General features: G+C 44.6%; 1 protein-coding gene across 1 annotated transcript in view; it reads left to right on the top strand.

Annotated features, from left to right (window-relative positions):
* Window positions 1-6: 6 nt before the first annotated feature.
* SYNRG (synergin gamma) overlaps window positions 7-19,577 on the top strand; it is a 32,663-nt gene continuing 13,092 nt past the window's right edge. The window contains exons 1-13 of the mRNA XM_039720739.1: window positions 7-45; window positions 3,480-3,520; window positions 4,841-4,959; window positions 6,227-6,357; window positions 6,645-6,750; window positions 7,009-7,120; window positions 10,889-10,966; window positions 11,676-11,866; window positions 12,589-12,873; window positions 13,615-13,742; window positions 15,723-15,841; window positions 16,054-16,116; window positions 17,528-18,472. Of these exons, the coding sequence (XP_039576673.1) occupies window positions 3,484-3,520; window positions 4,841-4,959; window positions 6,227-6,357; window positions 6,645-6,750; window positions 7,009-7,120; window positions 10,889-10,966; window positions 11,676-11,866; window positions 12,589-12,873; window positions 13,615-13,742; window positions 15,723-15,841; window positions 16,054-16,116; window positions 17,528-18,472 (2,314 nt within the window). The 5' untranslated portion in view covers window positions 7-45; window positions 3,480-3,483. The remainder of the gene's footprint in view (window positions 46-3,479; window positions 3,521-4,840; window positions 4,960-6,226; window positions 6,358-6,644; window positions 6,751-7,008; window positions 7,121-10,888; window positions 10,967-11,675; window positions 11,867-12,588; window positions 12,874-13,614; window positions 13,743-15,722; window positions 15,842-16,053; window positions 16,117-17,527; window positions 18,473-19,577) is intronic.

Here is a 19,577-nt window from a genome sequence, read left to right as displayed (position 1 = left end):
GGGGGGCGCCGGCGGGGCGGGCGGCGGAGCGGCCGGGGCCGCCAGGTCGGTGGTGACCGAGGGCAGCGGGCGAGGGGCTGCGGAGAGGGAGCGGACAAAGGGAGGGCGGTGATGGGGAGTGAAGGGGACGCGGGGAGGGGCTGAGATGGGGGGCGATGAGAGGGCTGGGGTGGCGGCTCGCAGTGCAGGGGTGTGAGGGCAGGGGGGTCAGGGCCCAGGTGGGCTGTGCGGGGTTTCTGACTGGGATTGGGGGTCCCAGGTGGGGTGTGTGGGGTCTGAGGTGTGGTAGAGCCTGGGTGGGATGTGGGGGTCGCAGGTGTGGTGGGGGGGTCTCGGGTGAGGTTGGTGGGATCCTGGGTGGGGGTCCCAGGTGGGGTTCGTGGGTTGTTAGGTGAGCTTTGTGGGGTCTTGGGTCGGTAGGATGTGTGGGTCTCAGGTGTAGTACTGTGATCCTGGATGGAACATCAGGGGCCCAGGCAGGATGTGGTGGGGTCCCGGGTGGGGTGCGGAGTGCCAGCTGTGCTGTTGGGAATGCAGCCACGGTAGCTCTGCGCTTTGCTGAGATTTATTCACGTTTTGGGGGCCCGGCTGATCTCCCCAGCGTGTCCAGGCTTGGGCAGTTGTGCCCCACTCGCCATCAGGCTCTGCAGCTGTGATCTCAGATATTGGGTGGGAAGGATTTGGGGGTTCTGCCAGCCCCGCTCGGTGCCGCCGGTGTCAGCAGCAGTAAATGCTCCTGTCACTGTCTGTCTGGGGCCTCCTGGGACCAGCATCCCTGGGGACTTCCCTTTTCCCCTCCTTCTCACAGAGGGCACCTTGGCCACAGGGAGGACTGAGGAATCCTGTCAGGAGAAAAAAAACAGTTTTAGAAGAGATGTTGTTATGTTTCTGGAAAGGTTGGAAAACTGGATTTCACCGCCTTTGAAGAGTCTAGTAATGTTTTTTTTCAATGTAGGCTCTCGTCTGCTATTTATCTCTTGTCCTACTTCCAGGGAGGCTGAGGAAATTTTGCATTTGACAATTAAGCTCATTGAGTTGTCTTGGGTATCTGAAGCCCACGGTTTTGTCAGTGTCATTGGGAGTGTTGTCACTGTTGTCAGTTTCAGAAATAAAGGTTCTCAAAAATAAAAGGATTTACAAATCACCATTGCCCATTGATAGTATTTTGGTTTCTTTGAGGACAAAGTCTGGAGGTAGAGGAAAAGTTCTGTTCTGTGTCTGTGTGGGTTCTTTGCTTGATTTCACTTCAATTTTTGTGCATTTCTGCCATTCAAAAATACTCTAACAGTCTATTGCATCGATGGAGTTGTACTGCTTGGGAATTAAGGGGTTTAAAATCCACTTGTAGACAGGAAAACGTTCTGTGTGGTTTGGAGCTGTTACAGTGAAGTCTCCATTCAGAAAAGGAGTTGCTGCTCCCCACGCTCCTGCGTTTGGCTGAAGCTGTTGCTTGGTTGGTTTGGGGCTTCTTGTTGTTTTTTTTAAGCTCCATATTTAAAATACTCCTTTAGTAGGAACGTGCAGATCTCTAGTACTGCTTTAGGAGGTCTGTTGCAGGGTGATCATTTGTTCCCTTCCCTTTATTATTGTATTTGTGCAGCGTTCACAGAGCCGTCCCTGCGCTGGCTCCCTCAGCCACGAGACCCAGCTGCTTTCACTGATTGCTCTGGGCAATTTTGCATCTCCAAAAAAGCAGTTCAGTGATAAATTCCCATTGGTGGAATGGTTTGTGGCTGGTGCTGGCAGTTGCACTCTGAATCCTGGAGTGAATCCGTGGTGGATCTGAGCAGCGCGTACGGGGCTGTGCTGCCAGAGCTTGCTTTGCTCCTTTGGACCAGCTCCTCTTCCAGTGCCCTCTAATCAGCTGAGGGGTTTTTTGTTGATTGTTTCTTTTTATTTTTTTTCAGCACAGACTTATAAATAAACCAGGAGCTCTGTAGAAAGGGATAAATATTTAATGGTTTGGCCTTTACTTGCTCCCAACAAGCAGTGGTACCTCCCGACGCTTGTTCAGTTTACACTGCTGGTTTGGAGAATTCTTGTTCATCAGGTTCCCCAACAAGAAGGGAAGCATGAAGCTTAGAACACTCCTACAGGATTAGGAGATCTTCAGAAATCACATTTGATATTTCATCATTCTGTTTGTTTTCATGTTGATACTGAATGCCAAGGAGTGGATTAAAATGACTGAACTGAGTTAAAGAGACCTTGGCTGTGGTGAGAACCAAGCCCTGCACATGAGTGGGGCTGAGCTGTGTGAGTCTGCAGAGTTCTTCAGAGGGAGAACCCCAGATGGTGGGGTGGAGGATGGCAGGACTGGCCCGTTGGGAAGCACAGGTGTGTGATAGTTGTGGAAGGAGAAATCAGCACCCAGCGCTCGGGGCTGCAGAAGCTGCTTCAGGATGATGAAGATCCTGAGTAGAGGATGAAGTGAAGAGCAAATGGGTTGTCTTGGTGACCGTGTGACCCGCTGCCTGTGCAGTGAGGAGGTGCAATTTGCTCCTGGATAAATGCATAATTTAAATTCCTTATTTTATCTTAGTGCTCATATTACACAGCTCTTTTATATTTATAAACCAGGTTGGCTTTCAGGACTTCCTGCAGCCATTTCTGATGGCATTTTCTCTGGTACTCTTCGTCAGTTTCTTTTACATCCACCCGTGGAATTGAACATTGAATATCTATAAGTGTGTTTCTCTTCCACAGCACTTTGATGTAATAACTGCCTGGGACACTGAGTGAGGTTCTTCTCTGGGAAATTGCTGCTGACGTGGGTTTCTGCAAGTTGCTTGCAAATGAGAATTTTAAACTAGGTCCTTTTTTGCTGTTTGGCAGCTGTTTGAGAACGAGGGCTAGCAATTTCCATTAGGATTTTAGTTGAAATTTTAATGGCTCTTCCTCTGGGTGCACTTGACCCTGGATAGGTGAATGAATGCTTTCTCCAAGGTGCTATTTTTGTTGTAATTAGATAACTGAGAAAATAGAAACTCCATTATTTTGTGGTACTTAATGTGTCTAAAGGGGGCAAAAAGTGATGGGGTTTTGTGGATAGTTTCTTTTTCTTCAGAAAAGCTGTTCCTAAGCAGCTGAGAAGCGTTCTCTGGTGGTCCTGCTGAGTCAGACACTTCCAGGAGGAGATGTTTACTCATTCCGTGCTTAGCCCACACAACAGACTGACCTGTTCCCAAGCTGTGTGGGTGCTGCAAGTCTCCTGTGGGTGATGTGGATGAGTCAAAGCCGTGTCAGGGCTGCTGGGAGGATCAGATCTGTGTTTCCTGGCCCTGCAGCCCGTGACGGCGCTGCGGGATCCCGCTGAGGGATAACGTTTTCCCTTGGATGGGCTTGGGTTCTGTGGGGTCTGCAAGTGCTGACCAGAAGGTGGGAGGCTCCTGGTGGTGGTGCTGATGTGGAAATCGAGGTGGATTTTCTGTTTGCACTGAAGTGACAGAATTTCACATCCTCTTGTTTTCCTCCTGCAGCTTCATGTTTCCCGTCGCAGGCGGTTTGGGCCCCCCTCAAGGTATGTATCAGCTTCACATTTTGAGCACTAATTTCTTGACTTTGTTTAGACAAATTAGACCTAAACCAGGTCTGCAGTGATGTTCAGAGGTGTGATCATTAATTGAACTCCATGGCTGGTTTCTCCCTTGAATCCAGCTCTCTCACTCCTCTGTTGGGAAAACCTCCTATGTGTTGTTGAAGCAGCGTCACCAGAATGTGGATTAAAGGTCCAGGAAATCTACATCTCCCTTTTTAACCTGAACTGGCCTTTTGGGTTCTGGTGTTATTTTGAGTGTGGTATTTCACCTCGCTCTGCTTCATCTCCCAGCTGTGTATACCCATACTGTGTGGGTGTTGCAAGAGCTGGTAAATATTTACAAAGCACATCAAGACCCCGGGACAAGAGTCACAACCTGTGTGGAAAGTATTAATACAATGGGAGAGCCCCAGCCTTAAATTGCCTTTGTTCTCATTCCTGATGCAGTGCTGTTTGTTTAATTAGGGGAAAATATGCAGAGAATTTATGGGGAAAATGGCGAGTTTTTTATTAAAATCCCAGGGACTGATTCATGGATTATTCCTGCCTGTGTCATGGCCTCCTGGAGTGTTTTTGCATAATTATCTCGTGGTGTGCTGGTAACAAGTGCATGTTAGTGTTTGTCTCCCAAGACAGCAAAATGTGAGACAGGAAGATACTGAAACATAACACACTTGCTTTATTCAATGAATTAATACATTCCAGCTTGACTTGTCCAGTTTTGTGGATGTTTAGCTTTTACTGACAAGTATTGTTACCATGCTAACACGTGTAGTGGGCTAATTAACCTAAAGTGTTCTAATTAACCTACAGACAAGTTATCCAGCCAGGTCAGAGTGTGAAGTTGCTTGTGAAAGGTTGACACTATTTCCCAAGATTTATTTTCAGAAACTGCCATTCAGAAGAAATGGGAATTACCAGCACCAGTCACCCTGGTTAATTAAATCTTTTTAATTGGAAATGACCCTTCCAGAAATCGTATGGGAAGAAACCCACAGAGAATCTTTAGGATGGTGGGATAATTCATCAGCTTAGTTACTGAAAAGCCCTGTAATATTTTTCCCTGTAGGGTGACCAGTGTCTAAACTAAGGAGATTCTGTGGCTGCCTGCAGTGTAGGAAATTTCATTATTTTTATTTTTAAACAGTCCAGTACAACTCAGAGTTTTTTACTTTCCTTTGCTGGTTTAGTAAACAAAACAAAAAAAGAAGAACAATTAAATGGGGGAGGCAGAGTTAGGGAAAGGGAAAAAAAGCTTTTAACATTAACTGGGCACTTGGCTTGTTTCATGTTTCATTGCAGGGATGATTCCTATGCAACAGCAAGGGTTTCCAATGGTTCCTGTCATGCAGACCAACATGCCAGGGATGATGGGAATGAATTATGGCTCTCAGATGCCTCCTGGACCCATGGCCATGCAGGTGTGTGGCAGTGAAGTGTGGGCTGAAACTGCAGAACCCCAGACATTAAAGGTTGGGGACAGTAAGGGACATTTAAAGGGACATTAAACCTCATCCAGTGCCACTCCCTGCCATGGGCAGGGACACCTTGCACCATCCCAGCCCCAAGCTCCATCCAACCTGGCCTTGGACACTGCCAGGGACGGGGAGTCCACAGCCTCTCTGGGCACCCTGTGCCAGGGCCTCACCACCCTCACAGGGCAGAATTTCTCTCTAATGTCCAATCTGAGCCTGCCTTCCTTCAGGTTGAGGCCATTCCCTCTGTCCTATCACCATCATTTTTATTTTTCCTTAAAGTAACTTTGTCTTCAGTGCTGCTGTTGCTGATTGAGGAATAAGAATGAAAAATGAGCAGATAATATTATGTTTCCTCTCTTCTGTTTTATTCTATTTACATTAATTCTACGTTCTGTACATTCTAATTCTACATTCTACATTTACATTCTATTAATACATATGTGCTTATGTACAAATTTGCACTTTGCTGAAATTCAGTGCTTTTGCATGACTTTCTAACCAAATAGCTGTGTCACAAATGGAATTTATTGTTTTGCCATGTCCTTACACTCCCTTCCCTCCCCAGCTGCAATTTATTGTGTTATTTTGGCAAAATTTATAGTAGGAAGATGTTTTTATGAGAGGTGGTCTAAAAATAATAAACAACTTTTGTTCTCTTCCTACGTGTTCTGAGACCAAATGCAAAATGAATGGTAAGAAAAGTAAATTATTTTCTGTCTCCTTCTATATTAGGCAGCTTTGCTGCTCTAAATGTCCCAGAATATATTTCTCAGCAAATGCTTCTGATACAGTTTATTCAAACAAGGTTCCTTTTGCCTGTTGTCATATATTGTTGGTTCCCTGGATATGTCTGGGAAATGCCTAGACCACATTTTCCAGCATCTGTGGTTGGTAGGAGGGAATATCAAAATATTATGAAATCCTTTAGAATAGGAACCAGAAATCCCAGGAAAACCCGTACTGAACGGTGTAGGATGGCTGCAGCCTTCCTGCTCTTGGGGCAGGTAGGATTTGAAGAGCTGCTTTTTGGCAGTTTCCCCAAATGCTGCGAGTTCGAGTGCTTGTGGAGAGGAAGAGTGCCATCTACTGAGGGCACTGCTCCTCCAGCACTCCCTAACACCGGCCCAGCTTCCCTGGCGCTGCCGGGGAAAAAAATCCCCTGGAGCTGAAAGCAATCCCCTGGAGCTGTGTGCTGTGTTTGTGCTCGTAGGGTGGCATGGCCCTGGGCCCCATGCCAGCTGCTGGAATGCCCTACATGGGACAGGCCTCCTTCCTGGGAATGCGCCCGGCCGCCCCGCAGTACGGCCCCGACATGCAGAAGCAGTTTGCAGAGGAGCAGCAGTAAGTGGCACTTCCCTGACTCCTGGGGAGCCCTTCTGTCAGGGGGAGATGGGGTTTCTCTGGAGCAGCATTGTTTGGGGCTGTAGAATATTGCTGGATGTTCCATTGCCTCTGAGTTTGTGGTGCTTGTCCTGGTTTGAGAAGCAGCAGGAGTGTGTGCACCAAACCATCTGAATTTGAGACAGTAGAAATGGAGAAATCAAGCAAACTTTTCACAAACCTGATGTGAAAAGTCTCATAAAAATTATTTCTAGATGTATATATATATTTAAATAATTTTCCTTCAGGAAGAGGTTTGAGCACCAGCAGAAGTTCTTAGAGGAAGAAAGAAAACGGCGGCAGTTTGAAGAGCAGAAACAAAAGCTGAGACTCCTGAGCAGTGTGAAACCCAAGGTATGGCCTGATAGTTTCTTTCTTCAGTTTTTTTTTTTTTTTTAATAGCTTTTAATGGGTTGGTCTCTTTCAGCAAGGAAATCAGTGGGAATTGCATGAGATGCCAGATTAGGGCTTGAAAAATCTCTGGAAGGGTCAGTCCTTTACACAGTCTGCCAGCAGCAGGCATTGCTAATTCTGGTACTGGAGAAGTGTGGGTATTGGAAGAAAATGGAGCTGTTCTGTCAACTTACCAAAACTTTTTCTGTGCTGTTTCAGACAGGTGAAAAAAGCAGAGATGATGCTTTGGAAGCCATTAAAGGAAACTTAGATGGCTTTTCTAGAGATGCCAAAATGCACCCAACACCAGCAACGCATCCAAAAAAGCCAGGTTTGTAATTTTCCTCATTTTCCAATGGAAAATAAAACTCCAACATTTGAAATCTTCAGCAGAGAGACTAATTCCAACAAGTATTTTTATTTGGTGGTACAAAATGAGTGGATTAACAGTTTTGTAAAATCAAATGTCATTCTGGCAACTGTTCGCTAGGGTATGAGGGTGAAGTATTAGATATGAGTCTTTATTAAAAGACTTGAAATCTTTAACAGAAAGCCTCATGTGCTGTGCTGAATGTGAAACATCAAGAAAATTGATAAAGCCTTTGTTCTTTGCTAGTCAAAGCATTAATTAATGTTTTGCAGAGTGCTTTTGAAGATGAGAAGTGGCATTTAAGTGCTAAGAATGATCAAAACCATGTGTAAAGACTTGAGTGGAGTGTCACAGCTGGCTGGTGTGTTGTTGGGCATGGTCAAACCAAGCCTCTGTTCTCAGTAATTACACTGGCAACAATTGCCACTTAAGACTTCTTGTGGTCTGTAGTGTAGTTTTTTAGTGTCTAGCCTGAAACAAAGCTTATCTAGGCCAGCTTTTTCCTATATAAAATTTGTGTCTCTGCTGTGGATTCACTCCTTGGTAAGTTTGCAGTTACATGTGGTCTCTGACAACTTCCCTCTGTCTGGAGATTTGCCTGTCCTTCACCAGTTCCATTAAAATGGGTAACACTGGAAGGGATCAAGCAGAAAATTGTCTACATGAGCAGACATTTCTTTTGTACTTTATGATACATTGCTGAGTTTCTGTGGATAAAACATTCCTTTGAGGGGGAATGTCCCCCTGACAGACCCCATTATGTCCAGTTTGAAATGTTACCTCTTGATTTGTTTTGACCCTGCCTGCTTAAAACAGACAGGATACTTTCACAGCCAGTTTTAAGAACCAGGTTTCAGTGTTCACATCCTAAAAACCTGGGAGAGAAGATCTGTGGTTGGAAGGGGCTGCTCAGTTTTACCTTGTGCCAGTGACACCTTTCATGTGTCACCACACAGACTCCACCCTGCTCCTCCTTGCCCATTTGCTGTGTATTCCCAATGTTTGCCTCATTTCCCCCATTCCTGTTCCTCATCACTTTGCTTGTGTGTTCATTCCATTTGCAGATCATCCCACACCATCCCATTGTGCTGTATCTGTTTCCCATTCTGCTTTTCTCGATGATGAAGAATTTAGTGACTTTATGCAAGGGCCTGTTGAAACCCCCAAACTGGTGCCTCAATCTACCTCTCAGCCTTTCCATCCTGCCACTGAGGCTGGGCAGCTGCTTTCAGAGAGGGCTGTGCTCCAACCTGTCCCTCCAGCCCAGGCTCCAGTGTTATCCACCCTGCATGGTACAACTGGGCAGGTTCCTTATTTTCCTACCTCTGCATCTCCATCCAATACCCATAAAACAGGTAACTCTAAAGTATCTTCTTTTACATGTCACCCTCTGAGCTACACAGAGTCTTTACTTAATTTGTTGGGGTTTTTTTTTTTTCAGCTTGGCTGGAAAAAATAACTTAGGTAATTAAGCAGAAACCTGCTGATCCATGGGAAAAGATTATTTAAGTGCCCTTCTTCCTTCCCTTAGAACTGCCTGTAAAAGCAAGTCGTGTATGGATCCAAATACTGCTAAATATTCACATGCCTGATCTTAGGTGAATTCAATCTTGTGTTTTAGCAGCATCATCCTAAATCTGTAGGGTAGAAAAAGACACAGCTGAGATGATGGTATATGAAATAATGATTATGCTGCTGTGGAGCACTTTTGTGCTTCCTCCCTTGGAGGCTGAAGGGATGGTGGTGAGATGAACATGAATTTTGGAGATGTAAGTAGATACTGGGCACTTCTGCTCCTGATGCCTGATGATTACGCAACAATAATCCTGACACAGGAAATAGTTTCGTGTCTTCCTCTTACTTGTTTTTTTGCTTGTTGAGTTTGTTGTGTTTGTGGTAAGCAGAGGGCAGAACCAGGCTCTGACAGTGTCCAGAGAGGGTGGTGCTGCTGGTCTGAGCTGGGGCTGGTCATCTCCAACTCATCAGTGGTACCAAAACTACTTCTGTGAAAAGTGTGGAAGTGCAGTCTGGGCAGTTCGTAACCAAGTATAAATAATTCCTCCTGCTGTTTATTCAGGCTCTTCCTTGGAGGAGAAAGCCTTAGCTAATGGCTCAGATGAATCTGAACAAGAGCAAACCAAAGTTAAAACGTCTGAAGTTGGGCACAAAGCCTCGGCTGCAAGCCAAGCCCATCCCAGTCTCACCAGCAGTGACTGGGATGGTGTAGGTGGACATGAAAGTGGTCCCACTGCTGCTGCAGAGGTGCACAAGGCTTCAGAACAAAACAGAGCAGTTGAAGAGTGTGGTGAGCAATCAAAACGTTTGACAGAATTTCAGTCTAATGAGATGCTGCTTGGTGCTAACGCTCTCTTCACTAATTCCAAGGCCAACCCTGCATAATTTTGCTCTGAACGCCTGCTTGAATAATATGTCAGTGCCTCCTGCTCCTTGCTCAAAGTGTAACTGCCATGATTTTGCTCTGAACTTTCTCCATGTGAGTTTGTTGTTGTAATCACCTTTAACATGTTTGTTTGATCAGGTTTGCTGTTTTAAATAGTCTATCCTGTCTTGGGGAAAAAGAGGTTGTGCTGTCTGAAGATATTTAAAAAAAAACTGTTTAGGGAAACTTACCACTAAAGATGGTCAATGTCATGGTGGGTTTTAATCTTTTAACCTTAAGGGGATAAAATCTTGCCAGGTTAAAACTCTTAGCTAGTTAATACTTGTTTCTCAAATATTTGCTACTCATACACATTATGTGTAAAACTACCTGTACTTTAGGAGTGAATATTCAAAAGATGGTTAGAGGAAAACTTAAAACAAGGCTTTGTTCCAGTTTGGATTTTGTTAAAAAAAAATGTTGACTGAGTATGGAAGGGGGGTTAAAACTGAAGAATAATGAGATCTGAGGAAGTGGCAAATTTATTTTACTTGGTTGGTGAAATGGAAGGAATTACTTATATTGGAATGTGCTTGGAGTTGTGGGATAATTAGAAATTAGACTGCAGTCAAGAGAGAATCCATGTGGAAGATGAGGAGATGCAAGGGTACTGGGAAAGACAATGAAATCTGAAATTATGCTGATTTTGGTCAGAGCTCCATCCAAGATGAGCATAAAATCTGCTGAGGGAGACTGAGGGGAAGAGTCCACATAGTGGAGAAGGAAATAACCAATTTTCAGGGAGTGAAGTGTGACAGATCATGTTACTGTAGGAGTGTGGTGTCCTGGAGCTGCAGACTGGCAGCAGTGGATACAGGTTTGTGGATGTGGGATACCATCTTGCTGAGGTTCAGTCTGTGCATTTCCCAGGGGAGGATGTTCTGGGGGAACATTGTGGGCTTTGTGGTAGATATGGATTTATTTATTCCACAAATAGCCCTGCTAGCAGGGAGCTGATGAGAAGCTGAATTTGTTATGACACAGAACTTCTTGAAACTTGAAGAGAGTGAGACTTCAGGTTCTGTACATCTGGATGTTAAGAGGGGGAGGCACGTGAGGAACTCCTTATTTCATTACATATATAACTTTAATCTATTACTGCCACATCATTCTAGTTATTATTTCATATTCCTGCAGTATCTGTTTTTCCTCTGAGCACAGCGATTCCTATCTGAAATCTTTGCCTGAATTGCTGAATGATGCTGACCAGCTGTGGTGTATCCTCTGAAGATCATTGTGCTCTGTATCCTAATACAACTGTTTTTTCTTACTGCATGGAATTCCTTTAGGAGTTGGAGTGTTCCCTCCCCAGGACCCCATCCAGCAAATTATGCCTGCCTGGATTTACAACGACAGCTTGGTCCCAGGTAAAGCAACCAGTGGGCATTTGGCCAGGTGGGCAGTGCAAGGTGTGGATGTACCTGTGCTTGCATGGCCACTTATTGATCAAAGCCTTATTCCCTCATCAAAAGATCCCTGGATCTTTGATATGTTACATATTTATGGTGTCTTATCTGCATTTGAAGAAGCGGGGGTTTTATTTGAGCATGTTAACAAATTCTAGATTAAACATTTATGGCAGCAGCTTATCCCAGCAGAGGATGCATTGCTGATAATGCTGCTTTCATGGGTATTCTGGTTTTTGGCATGTCTTGTAATTAGGCAGGCTCATTTCTGAAGGCTATTTGTCTTCTATGTGTAAATAACACAGTGAATAGGAAATGAATTGCTGTAGTAAATATTGATTACACTGAGGTTTAAGTACATAAGGCTTTTAGAACTATCTTTTTATATGGGTTATCCTGCAATTTCATTAAAGAAATGTGGTTTGAAATGCAGCACTAAGTGTATTTTATATAAAATATTTCTCTGCTTGAGTTAAACTTGTCTGTAAAGACCATCCAATAACACATTTAGATGAAACATGGTGATACAATACAGTGCCAGAATGCCCTTGCCTTACCTTACACTGAGTGCTCCTGATATGATATCATGTTGAGCTTGAGACAACATAAAAAAGCAATAATATTTGAAAAGAGCAGTTGTCACTGTCTAACACTGCCTCCCTCACAACAGAGCTGTACAAGAAAATCTTAGAAACCACCCTGACTCCTGCTGGAATTGACACAGCCAAGCTCTACCCCATCCTGATGTCCTCAGGACTGCCCAGGGAGACCCTGGGGCAGATCTGGGCCCTGGCCAACCGCACCACGCCGGGGAAGCTGACCAAGGAGGAGCTGTACTCCGTGCTGGTAGCAGTGCCCCAGGTGTGCCAGGAGAGCTCTGCTCCATGATAGCAGTGCCCCAGGTGTGCCAGGAGAGCTGTGCTCCATGATAGCAGTGCCCCAGGTGTGCTCTCACCTGGCAGCCCCTGGGCTGTGTGCCTGGGACTGCAAACTCTCCTAAAACACTGCTTCTGTTGGAGCCCAGAGGAGAAACTGCCCTTGGAACTTCAGTGGGGTTATAATCCTATCAGTTTCATTGCTTACATTTCAATTATTCTTTTCTTTAGTGTCAGCTGAAGTTCTTAGATATAGATACAAAACTCATGTATGTATATTTTAATATCCAATATAACAAGTGACAGCACAAGAATACTGTGCCAGGGGAGTTTCAGCTGGAACACGAGGAAGAATTTATTAATGGAAAGGGTTTTTGTGATTAAGCACTGGAACGGGCTGCCCAGGGAAGTGGTGAGTCCCCATCCCTGGAGGTGTCCAAGGAAGGACAGTGCTCTGAGCTGGGTGAGAGGTGGGTCAAAGGCTCAATGGCTTTGGAGGCCTTTTTGTACCTCAGTAATTCTGTGTTGGATATAATTCACTCACATGGACCTTGATGGCATGTGTGCATGTCAGAGGTGTCCTGGGAGCTTGACCAGTCCCCTGCTCGTTGTTGGCTCCAGCACGAGGAGCAGCAGAGTGGACTGGGAGCACACTCCCCCCTTTGTCCAGCCCTGCACGTGTAGCTGACTGTGCTCTTGTCTCTGCAGAGGGGGATCCCTGCCGTGAGCCCTGACGTGCTGAACCAGTTTCCAGCCGCGCCCGTCCCCACCCTGTCCGGGTTCCCGGTGCCGCTGCCCGGCGGGGTGAGCCAGCCCCCGCTGCTGCCCGCGGCTCCCCCGGCCTCCGTGGGGCTGGGCATCGGGCCCTCCGTGATGGGCATGAGCCTCCCGGGCGCTGCCCCGGCCCCGGCCCCGGCCCCGGCCGCGGCCGCAGCGGGAGGAGCCGCAGCACAGCCTGCCGGAGCCTTCCTGCCCTCCTACCCGCCCGGCCAGGTGAGCTCCCCCTGCCTGGAGCCCCTTCCCTGCAAGGGAGATAGCCTGGCACTTCCAGGCTCGCGTGGTGAGAACAGGTTTTAAGTCAATGGCAAAAAAACCCAGAGCTGAAATCCGGCATGTGACGTCTGTAAATGTGAGGTGCCTCTAAGGGCGTTCTTTTATTTTTGCAGTTCTTTCTGGTGGTGTTAGGAGAGGTACAAAAGTGTTCTGTATTGCAAAGAGGATTTTAGTTGTAGTTAGGATTTTGTAACGCACATAAAATGGAATTTCAGGTTAAACTGCAGAGCAGACTCTAATAGCTGGTAAAATAGGAGTTTTCAGGAGCAGCTGAGAACACTGAAAACCTTCCATTTGCAAAGGTAAATCAGGTTGGGGAATGAATTTGCTGTTTGCAGACATGCTTCATCCTTCAGAAAATATTTTTGTGGCGCTATTAATTTTAAATTATTCATTGATTTAAATTATTAATATTTGTTTTGTATTAAAAGATGACATGGCTACAATCAATAAGACATTTATTATGAAATAATGAACTCTTGTTCATTCTTGCTCCTGTAATCCTGTGTGTGTTTGAACAGGATGAGGTGCAGACAAAGTGGAAGTGCTGATGATGCTGGTGTTGAAAGGTTCTTTTCCTTCTTTTTTTCCCTCTTAATCACACTGCTCAAGCTGCTTTCTTGCTGTATGACAATTTGAAGAGCCAGCAGCATAGCAATTCATGTGTTGTTTGTAACTCAGGTAGTAAAACCAGAAGATGATGACTTCCAGGAGTTTCAGGATGCCTCCAAGTCTGGCTCCCTGGATGACTCCTTCACTGACTTCCAGGGGGAGGCAGCCAAAGCAGCCAGCTCACAGCACCGGAGCAGGTACCAGGTCCTTGGTGTTTCTGTCATTGCTCTGGCCAGTGCCTGAACTTTTGATGCCTGACTCTAAATCTCAATTGAAACATCATTCAGACTCCAGCAATCGTGGCTTTTCCTTTGGGAGACAAGATGTAATTCCTGAGCAGGCAGGTTTTGTATAACAAAATAAATAAACATGTTTCCTCCCTTTGATAGTTTACAATTGACCTTTCAAGGTCTACAAAGACTACAGAATTTCAGCCTTCTTTCCTCTTTATGCACCTCCCAGGTGTGTGATTGTAGACAGACACATTTTCTGGGTAGGAACTGGCTGTTCTTAGTGGCAAACAGAGCTCTGAATTCCATGTGAGCTCTGATTACCAGGTGCTTCCTCAGCAGTGACATCAAAGGGAGATGCTCAACCCAGTTGTTCTCCTATGCTATGGCAAATGGATTCTGTGTAAGAAATAGAATTTTCCTGATGGCACAGAAGTCCAGAATGTTTTGGTTTTGAAGGGACATTAAAGATAACCAGTTCCACCCCCACCATGGGCCAGAGACACCTTCCATTAGACCACATTGCTCCAAACCCTGTCCAGCCTGGCCTTGGACACTCCCAGGGATGTCAGTCAGTGCCACGTGGGTCTGAAGATGCTGATTTAAGTGTATCTTGTGCTAGATGTCATTTTGCAGCTGAAGCTAATCTGTTACTGAAAGTTTTGACAGAAAACTGTTTGTTAATTGCACAATGGAAAGTAGAGGATCATAAAGAAATATTTCAGAAAATGGTGTTTCTTTTTCACTGCAGCAGTTCTCTTTATTCAGTTGTGAAAGCGTTCAGTTTTGAACAAAATGTTACAATGAGCTATAATCTAATTGCTTATGGAGCTTTATTTAAAAAAAAGCCATCTGTGGAGTACAGCTGATTAACCATTCCATTTGCCAAGATTGCATATCTAATAGCCTGCTTTGCAGGGATGGGAAATTTAATTATATTACCATAAGCTCTATTTTTTTTGTCGTTGCACTGTCTGCCTGCAAGCACCACAGACCAGCATCAGCACATGTGTGCAAGTGCTTCGTTTGTGTGTTGCTTGTAGGCTGCTGATAAGGAGATTTAAATGGCTCTGGAAAGATTCTTGCTCCAGGCTGAAGAACGCAATAGAAATTCATTCAGGTTTTCAATGTGAATGACACAAACTGGAGGTAGAATGCATCATTCATATGTAAAGGATGTTGTTGTGTGGAGCTGCCAAGCTCTGATAACGGGGCTTGTGTGGAGGGCAAGCAAAGCTCTCTCCTAAATCTTCCAGCCTTTGCTAACAAGGTGTTAGGTTGTTGTGGCAGTTTTACTGGATAAAATACAGTGTGTTTATGCAAAAAGACTTGCTTGTGTAACTGTGCACTAATCCTTATTTTGCTGACTAGATACCTGCCTAAGCTGGCTGATTGGCACTGACAGAAATTCAGAGTTATTATTTTCCTTCCCTTGAACAGTGATCCCACTTTATTATCTTAATTTTACAATATGTAATGAGATATAATCAGAATTAGATAAGCTGAAAGTATGGAGCAGTTAAAATCTCATGCAGTTTTAGCTCTTTACTGTACCTAGTTCTATCAGGGGGAATTTCCATAGGGATAAATTAAGCAGGAGTGATTCTGATTCCTGGGGTGTGTCTGTGTGCTTGTTCTCTCCTGGGCTACAGATTCCTTGGTATAAAGTTCTGGAGTGTTTTGTTCATGGTTTTGATAGAAATTAAAATCAAGAACGGTGCAAATTGACTTTGAACCAAAGAAATATGATTAGGTGAGATAGAGTGGGAATTTACCCAGCTGAGGTCACTTACATAGGGGCTGGATTAAACACTCATTAAGGCATAAGCTTAGGTTTAGGAACAAAATTGTGTAGGCATAATAAGAGACTCTTTTAAATAAAACCTGGAAATGCAGATTTCCTATGGATAAATTAAGGAACTTTGCTTTTATCTCTTTTGTTTTTAGTGTTCCTTCTTTACTAATGCCACTCCCAGGTACTAAGCCACTTTCACCAGCTGACAAATATGCTGTGTTTAAAGGAATGGCAGCTGAGAAGCCTTCTGAGAGTGCAGCTGCTTTTGGAGGTAAAAGGACAAATACACAACCTCTATGAGCAATTTATTGTACAGTTTCATATTTCTTCTTTTTGGCATTGATAAGATATTCATATTCAAAAATCAGAGCAATTAATAGAACGTTTGCTGTATGAATTCGTAATTTTGCTGTCTGAATTCACAATTTTGCTGTCTGAATTCATAATTTCTCAGTGTAAATGTATCTCTTTTCTCCTCTTTAGATGGAGGGGACAAGTACAGCGCTTTCCGGGAATTAGAGCAACCAGCAGAAAGCAAATACTTGGGTAAGCACTGGGGCTTTCTTGCATTTTCATTATCATTTGTAGCATTTCTCTTTGAGCTGCAGAATTTCCATCTCTGCAATTCTAAAATAATGGTGCTGCTGCTTCTCTAAAAACCTTGGTAGGAAGTATCTTGTAAAAACAGGATGATATCCTGTTGGAACAATGTGCTGATGGTATTTCTGGAAGGTTGGCATCTCTTCTGGGTGCTCCTGAGTTTTATTGTAAAGTAATGATGTGGTTGGAATTTGTTTTAAGTAAGGAGGCATTCATTTATGAAACCCCTGTGGTGTTTTGTGAGCTTCTCAGGCTTGGAACCTCTTCAGGATTAAATGCTTGCAGTAAAGTGAAATAACATTTGATCTCTTTCTGTACATGTTCTGAAATATAGAAAGTTGCTGTATTTGCCTGCTGTCAAGGTCTGACCACTCTTAACCCTTTCACCAGCTTACATTTCTAATGGAAAAGTTTGCAATGCTTCAGTAAGTTTAGTTTGCTGTGCTGTTGCAGTTTTGATCAATGAGTAGCAACTTCAGGAATATTTATATTGTTGCTGAGCCAAATGAATTGGTTTGGAGGGGAGGGAGAATGGAATTAAAAGGTGTAGTTGTGGTCCTTTACTGCCATTACTAAGAGTATTGTTTAAATCTTGGTTAAACTGATTTAAAGTGTGACACTGTGGTAGCTTAACAATTAAATGCTAGTGGTGTGTTTCTAAAACAGAAAAAATCTATTTATTGGACACTTGTCTTAAAGTAAACATCAATACTTTAAAATTGCAAGTAGTCCAAGTATATACATGCTGGTGAATGGGTTAAACCATGTTTTCTTGTTCAGAAGAGGAAAGTTATAATTCAGCACACCAAAATATTGAATGTAAATTCAATGAAAACATTCTTACCTCATGTTGGTTTTGTCTCAGCCATCTGGTGATCCCCCCTGAAAAAGCTGCAGTATTTCAGAGGGAGGAATTGCTTCCATAAAAAGCAAATACTGTATTGCTATAAGTGAAATTCAAAATTGCATTCATTGTTTGGCAAACATGAAGAGGATGAGGTGGGGAGAAGGACTTGCATGGAGGCCAAATAAGGCAGTATTGATCTCCTTTTGAATCCATTTGCCATGGTGTGTTTTGATATTAACTCAGTGTAAAGGGAGTTTAATATGACTTTGAGGCTGTTTGAGAGCATTAGGTGTTTGCTGGAGTGAAAAGTAGAATCACTGCCCTTGACACTTGTGTGGCTCATGGAAGTTGAGTTTGCAGTTCCGTGTGCACCCCGAGGTCTCCCATTGAAACAGTTTGCCTAAAACCTTCTGACACTGCATGGAATAATTGGCTTGCTTGCATGGTGTGAACGTGCTGGGTTTGTTGTGCAGGGTTTAATTGTTGTTTTCTCCCTGTTTTCATTCCCAGGAGAGAACCTTGCAGAGTTCAAGCCCACAGGAGCCGACGATGGTTTCACAGATTTCAAAACCGCTGACAGCATCTCCCCCTTAGAGCCACCCTCCAAAGACAAAACCTTCCCTGCACCCTTCCCTCCTCTGCCTGCTCAGCCAAAACAGCCAACACAAGCCAAGCCCCCTTTGAATCTGGCAGACTTGGAGCTCTTTTCCTCTCCTGGAGAAAACAAGCAGCCATCCTTCCCACCTGCATTTAACACCTCCAAAGCGGGCTCCTTTCCCCCCCCACCCCTTCCATCCGCCTCTGCCCCGCCAGCACCCAGCAAAACTTCAAGCTTAGCTGATGACTTTGGAGAGTTCAACCTCTTTGGGGAATTTTCTAACGGCGCATCAGCCAGTGGACAGGATGACTTTGCAGATTTTATGGCTTTCAACAACAGCGCGGGGTTTTCCGAACAAAAACCCGACGACAAATACAATGCACTCAAGCTGGAGGCCGGCCCTGGCGCTCAGGCTGGCTCCTCAGGCAGCACAGTGAAGGGTGGGCAGAGCTCTGCCACCACTGCTACGCCCACCAAATATGACATCTTCAAGCAGCTGTCCCTGGAGGGCTCTGGAGCGGGCTTCGAGGAGGCCAAGGACAGCGCGCTCTCCTCGGCCAAGAGCGACGATGACTTTGCTGACTTCCACTCCAACAAGTTTTCTTCCAGCGGCGCCGAGAAGTCTCTGGTGGACAAAGTGGCAGCTTTCAAGCAGGCCAAAGAAGACTCAGCCTCAGTGAAGTCCCTGGATCTGCCTTCCATCGGCGGCAGCAGCGTGGGCAAGGAGGACTCCGAAGACGCGCTGTCTGTTCAGTTTGACATGAAACTGGCTGATGTGGGAGGAGATCTTAAGCATGTCATGTCTGATAGCTCTTTGGATTTGCCAACAGTTAGTGGCCAGCATCCACCAGCAGCAGGTGAGGAACTGGTTAGATTGCTCTGGTAACGTAGGTGGTGCAGATTCCTGTTCTCTGTGCTCAATTACAGTATTATGCACTCGTCTTTCAGTAGTGGAAGACTCCTCAGTGTGTGTCCCCGCCAGCCACGGCCCCTCAGCAGGGCACTCTTTAGTTCTTTGTCTTAGAAGACTATAAATATAACTAGCTGGAACAGTTTGAACTCCAGGCCAGTTTATTTTTGAGATGTAACATCATCATACTGGTACCTGTTCCCTATTGGCACTTAAGGGACTCGAGTGGGAAATATTCCAGTGCAAACAGCGTCATTCCATTTATGTCAGCAGGATGATGGCAGAGTCTCACTTTAATCTCTTGTTTTCCACAAAGCATTGGCTTGGGGACTTCCCCACTGGCGCTTCCCAAGGGTCACTAATTTGGGCTGTTAATGAGAAGCTGACTAAGCACCAACACCAGTGTGTTCCCCTTACAGTGGGGCTCAGTCTGGGTAGGCAGGATTTTGCAGGACTGCAGTTGCAGAGCATTTCACACACCTTGCAGTGTTAAATCCCTCGTGGAAATCATTGTGCCAAGGGGCTGCAAGTGCTGGTCTCATGATTGGGAGCTCTTGGACCTAAATTTAAACCATGGGACTTTCACTTTATCCTTATCAGGTTTCCACCTTCTTTAATTTCCCTTTATGACAACATTCCTGAGGGAGTGAACTGACCATCTCTGACCTGAACACATATCATAAAACAAATTTCCCAAGTGTCCTGCTTTTTCTTTTCATATATACATAGGAGATAAGCTGTAGTTAAATGTTCTGTGGCCTTCAACAACATGGGAACTATTACTGTGTTCTAGGACAAGTTTTATGCAGTCAAAGGCTTTTCTGAACAGGGGGAACATACAAACTGTAAATGTAAAAGCTCTTACTGCAAGAATTGGTTATTTCCACATGAAATATTTCTTCCATTTTTTGCAGATATGGGTAGAGAAAAGATATACAGTACTGTAATTTTGCATTATATGATATTTTTAAGTAGGGGAGAGAATTAAGTCGGCAACTTCGATGTGGAAGATACTCTCTAACAGGGTACAAATATCAGGAATAATTTATTAG

The sequence above is a fragment of the Passer montanus genome, unplaced genomic scaffold (assembly GCF_014805655.1).
Source record: "Passer montanus isolate IOZ18808 unplaced genomic scaffold, ASM1480565v1 scaffold44, whole genome shotgun sequence".
In the NCBI taxonomy this organism is placed as follows: Eukaryota; Metazoa; Chordata; class Aves; order Passeriformes; family Passeridae; genus Passer; species Passer montanus.
Note: the sequence above shows the minus strand (reverse complement) of the source record. Positions and strands in the feature narration are given on the sequence as shown.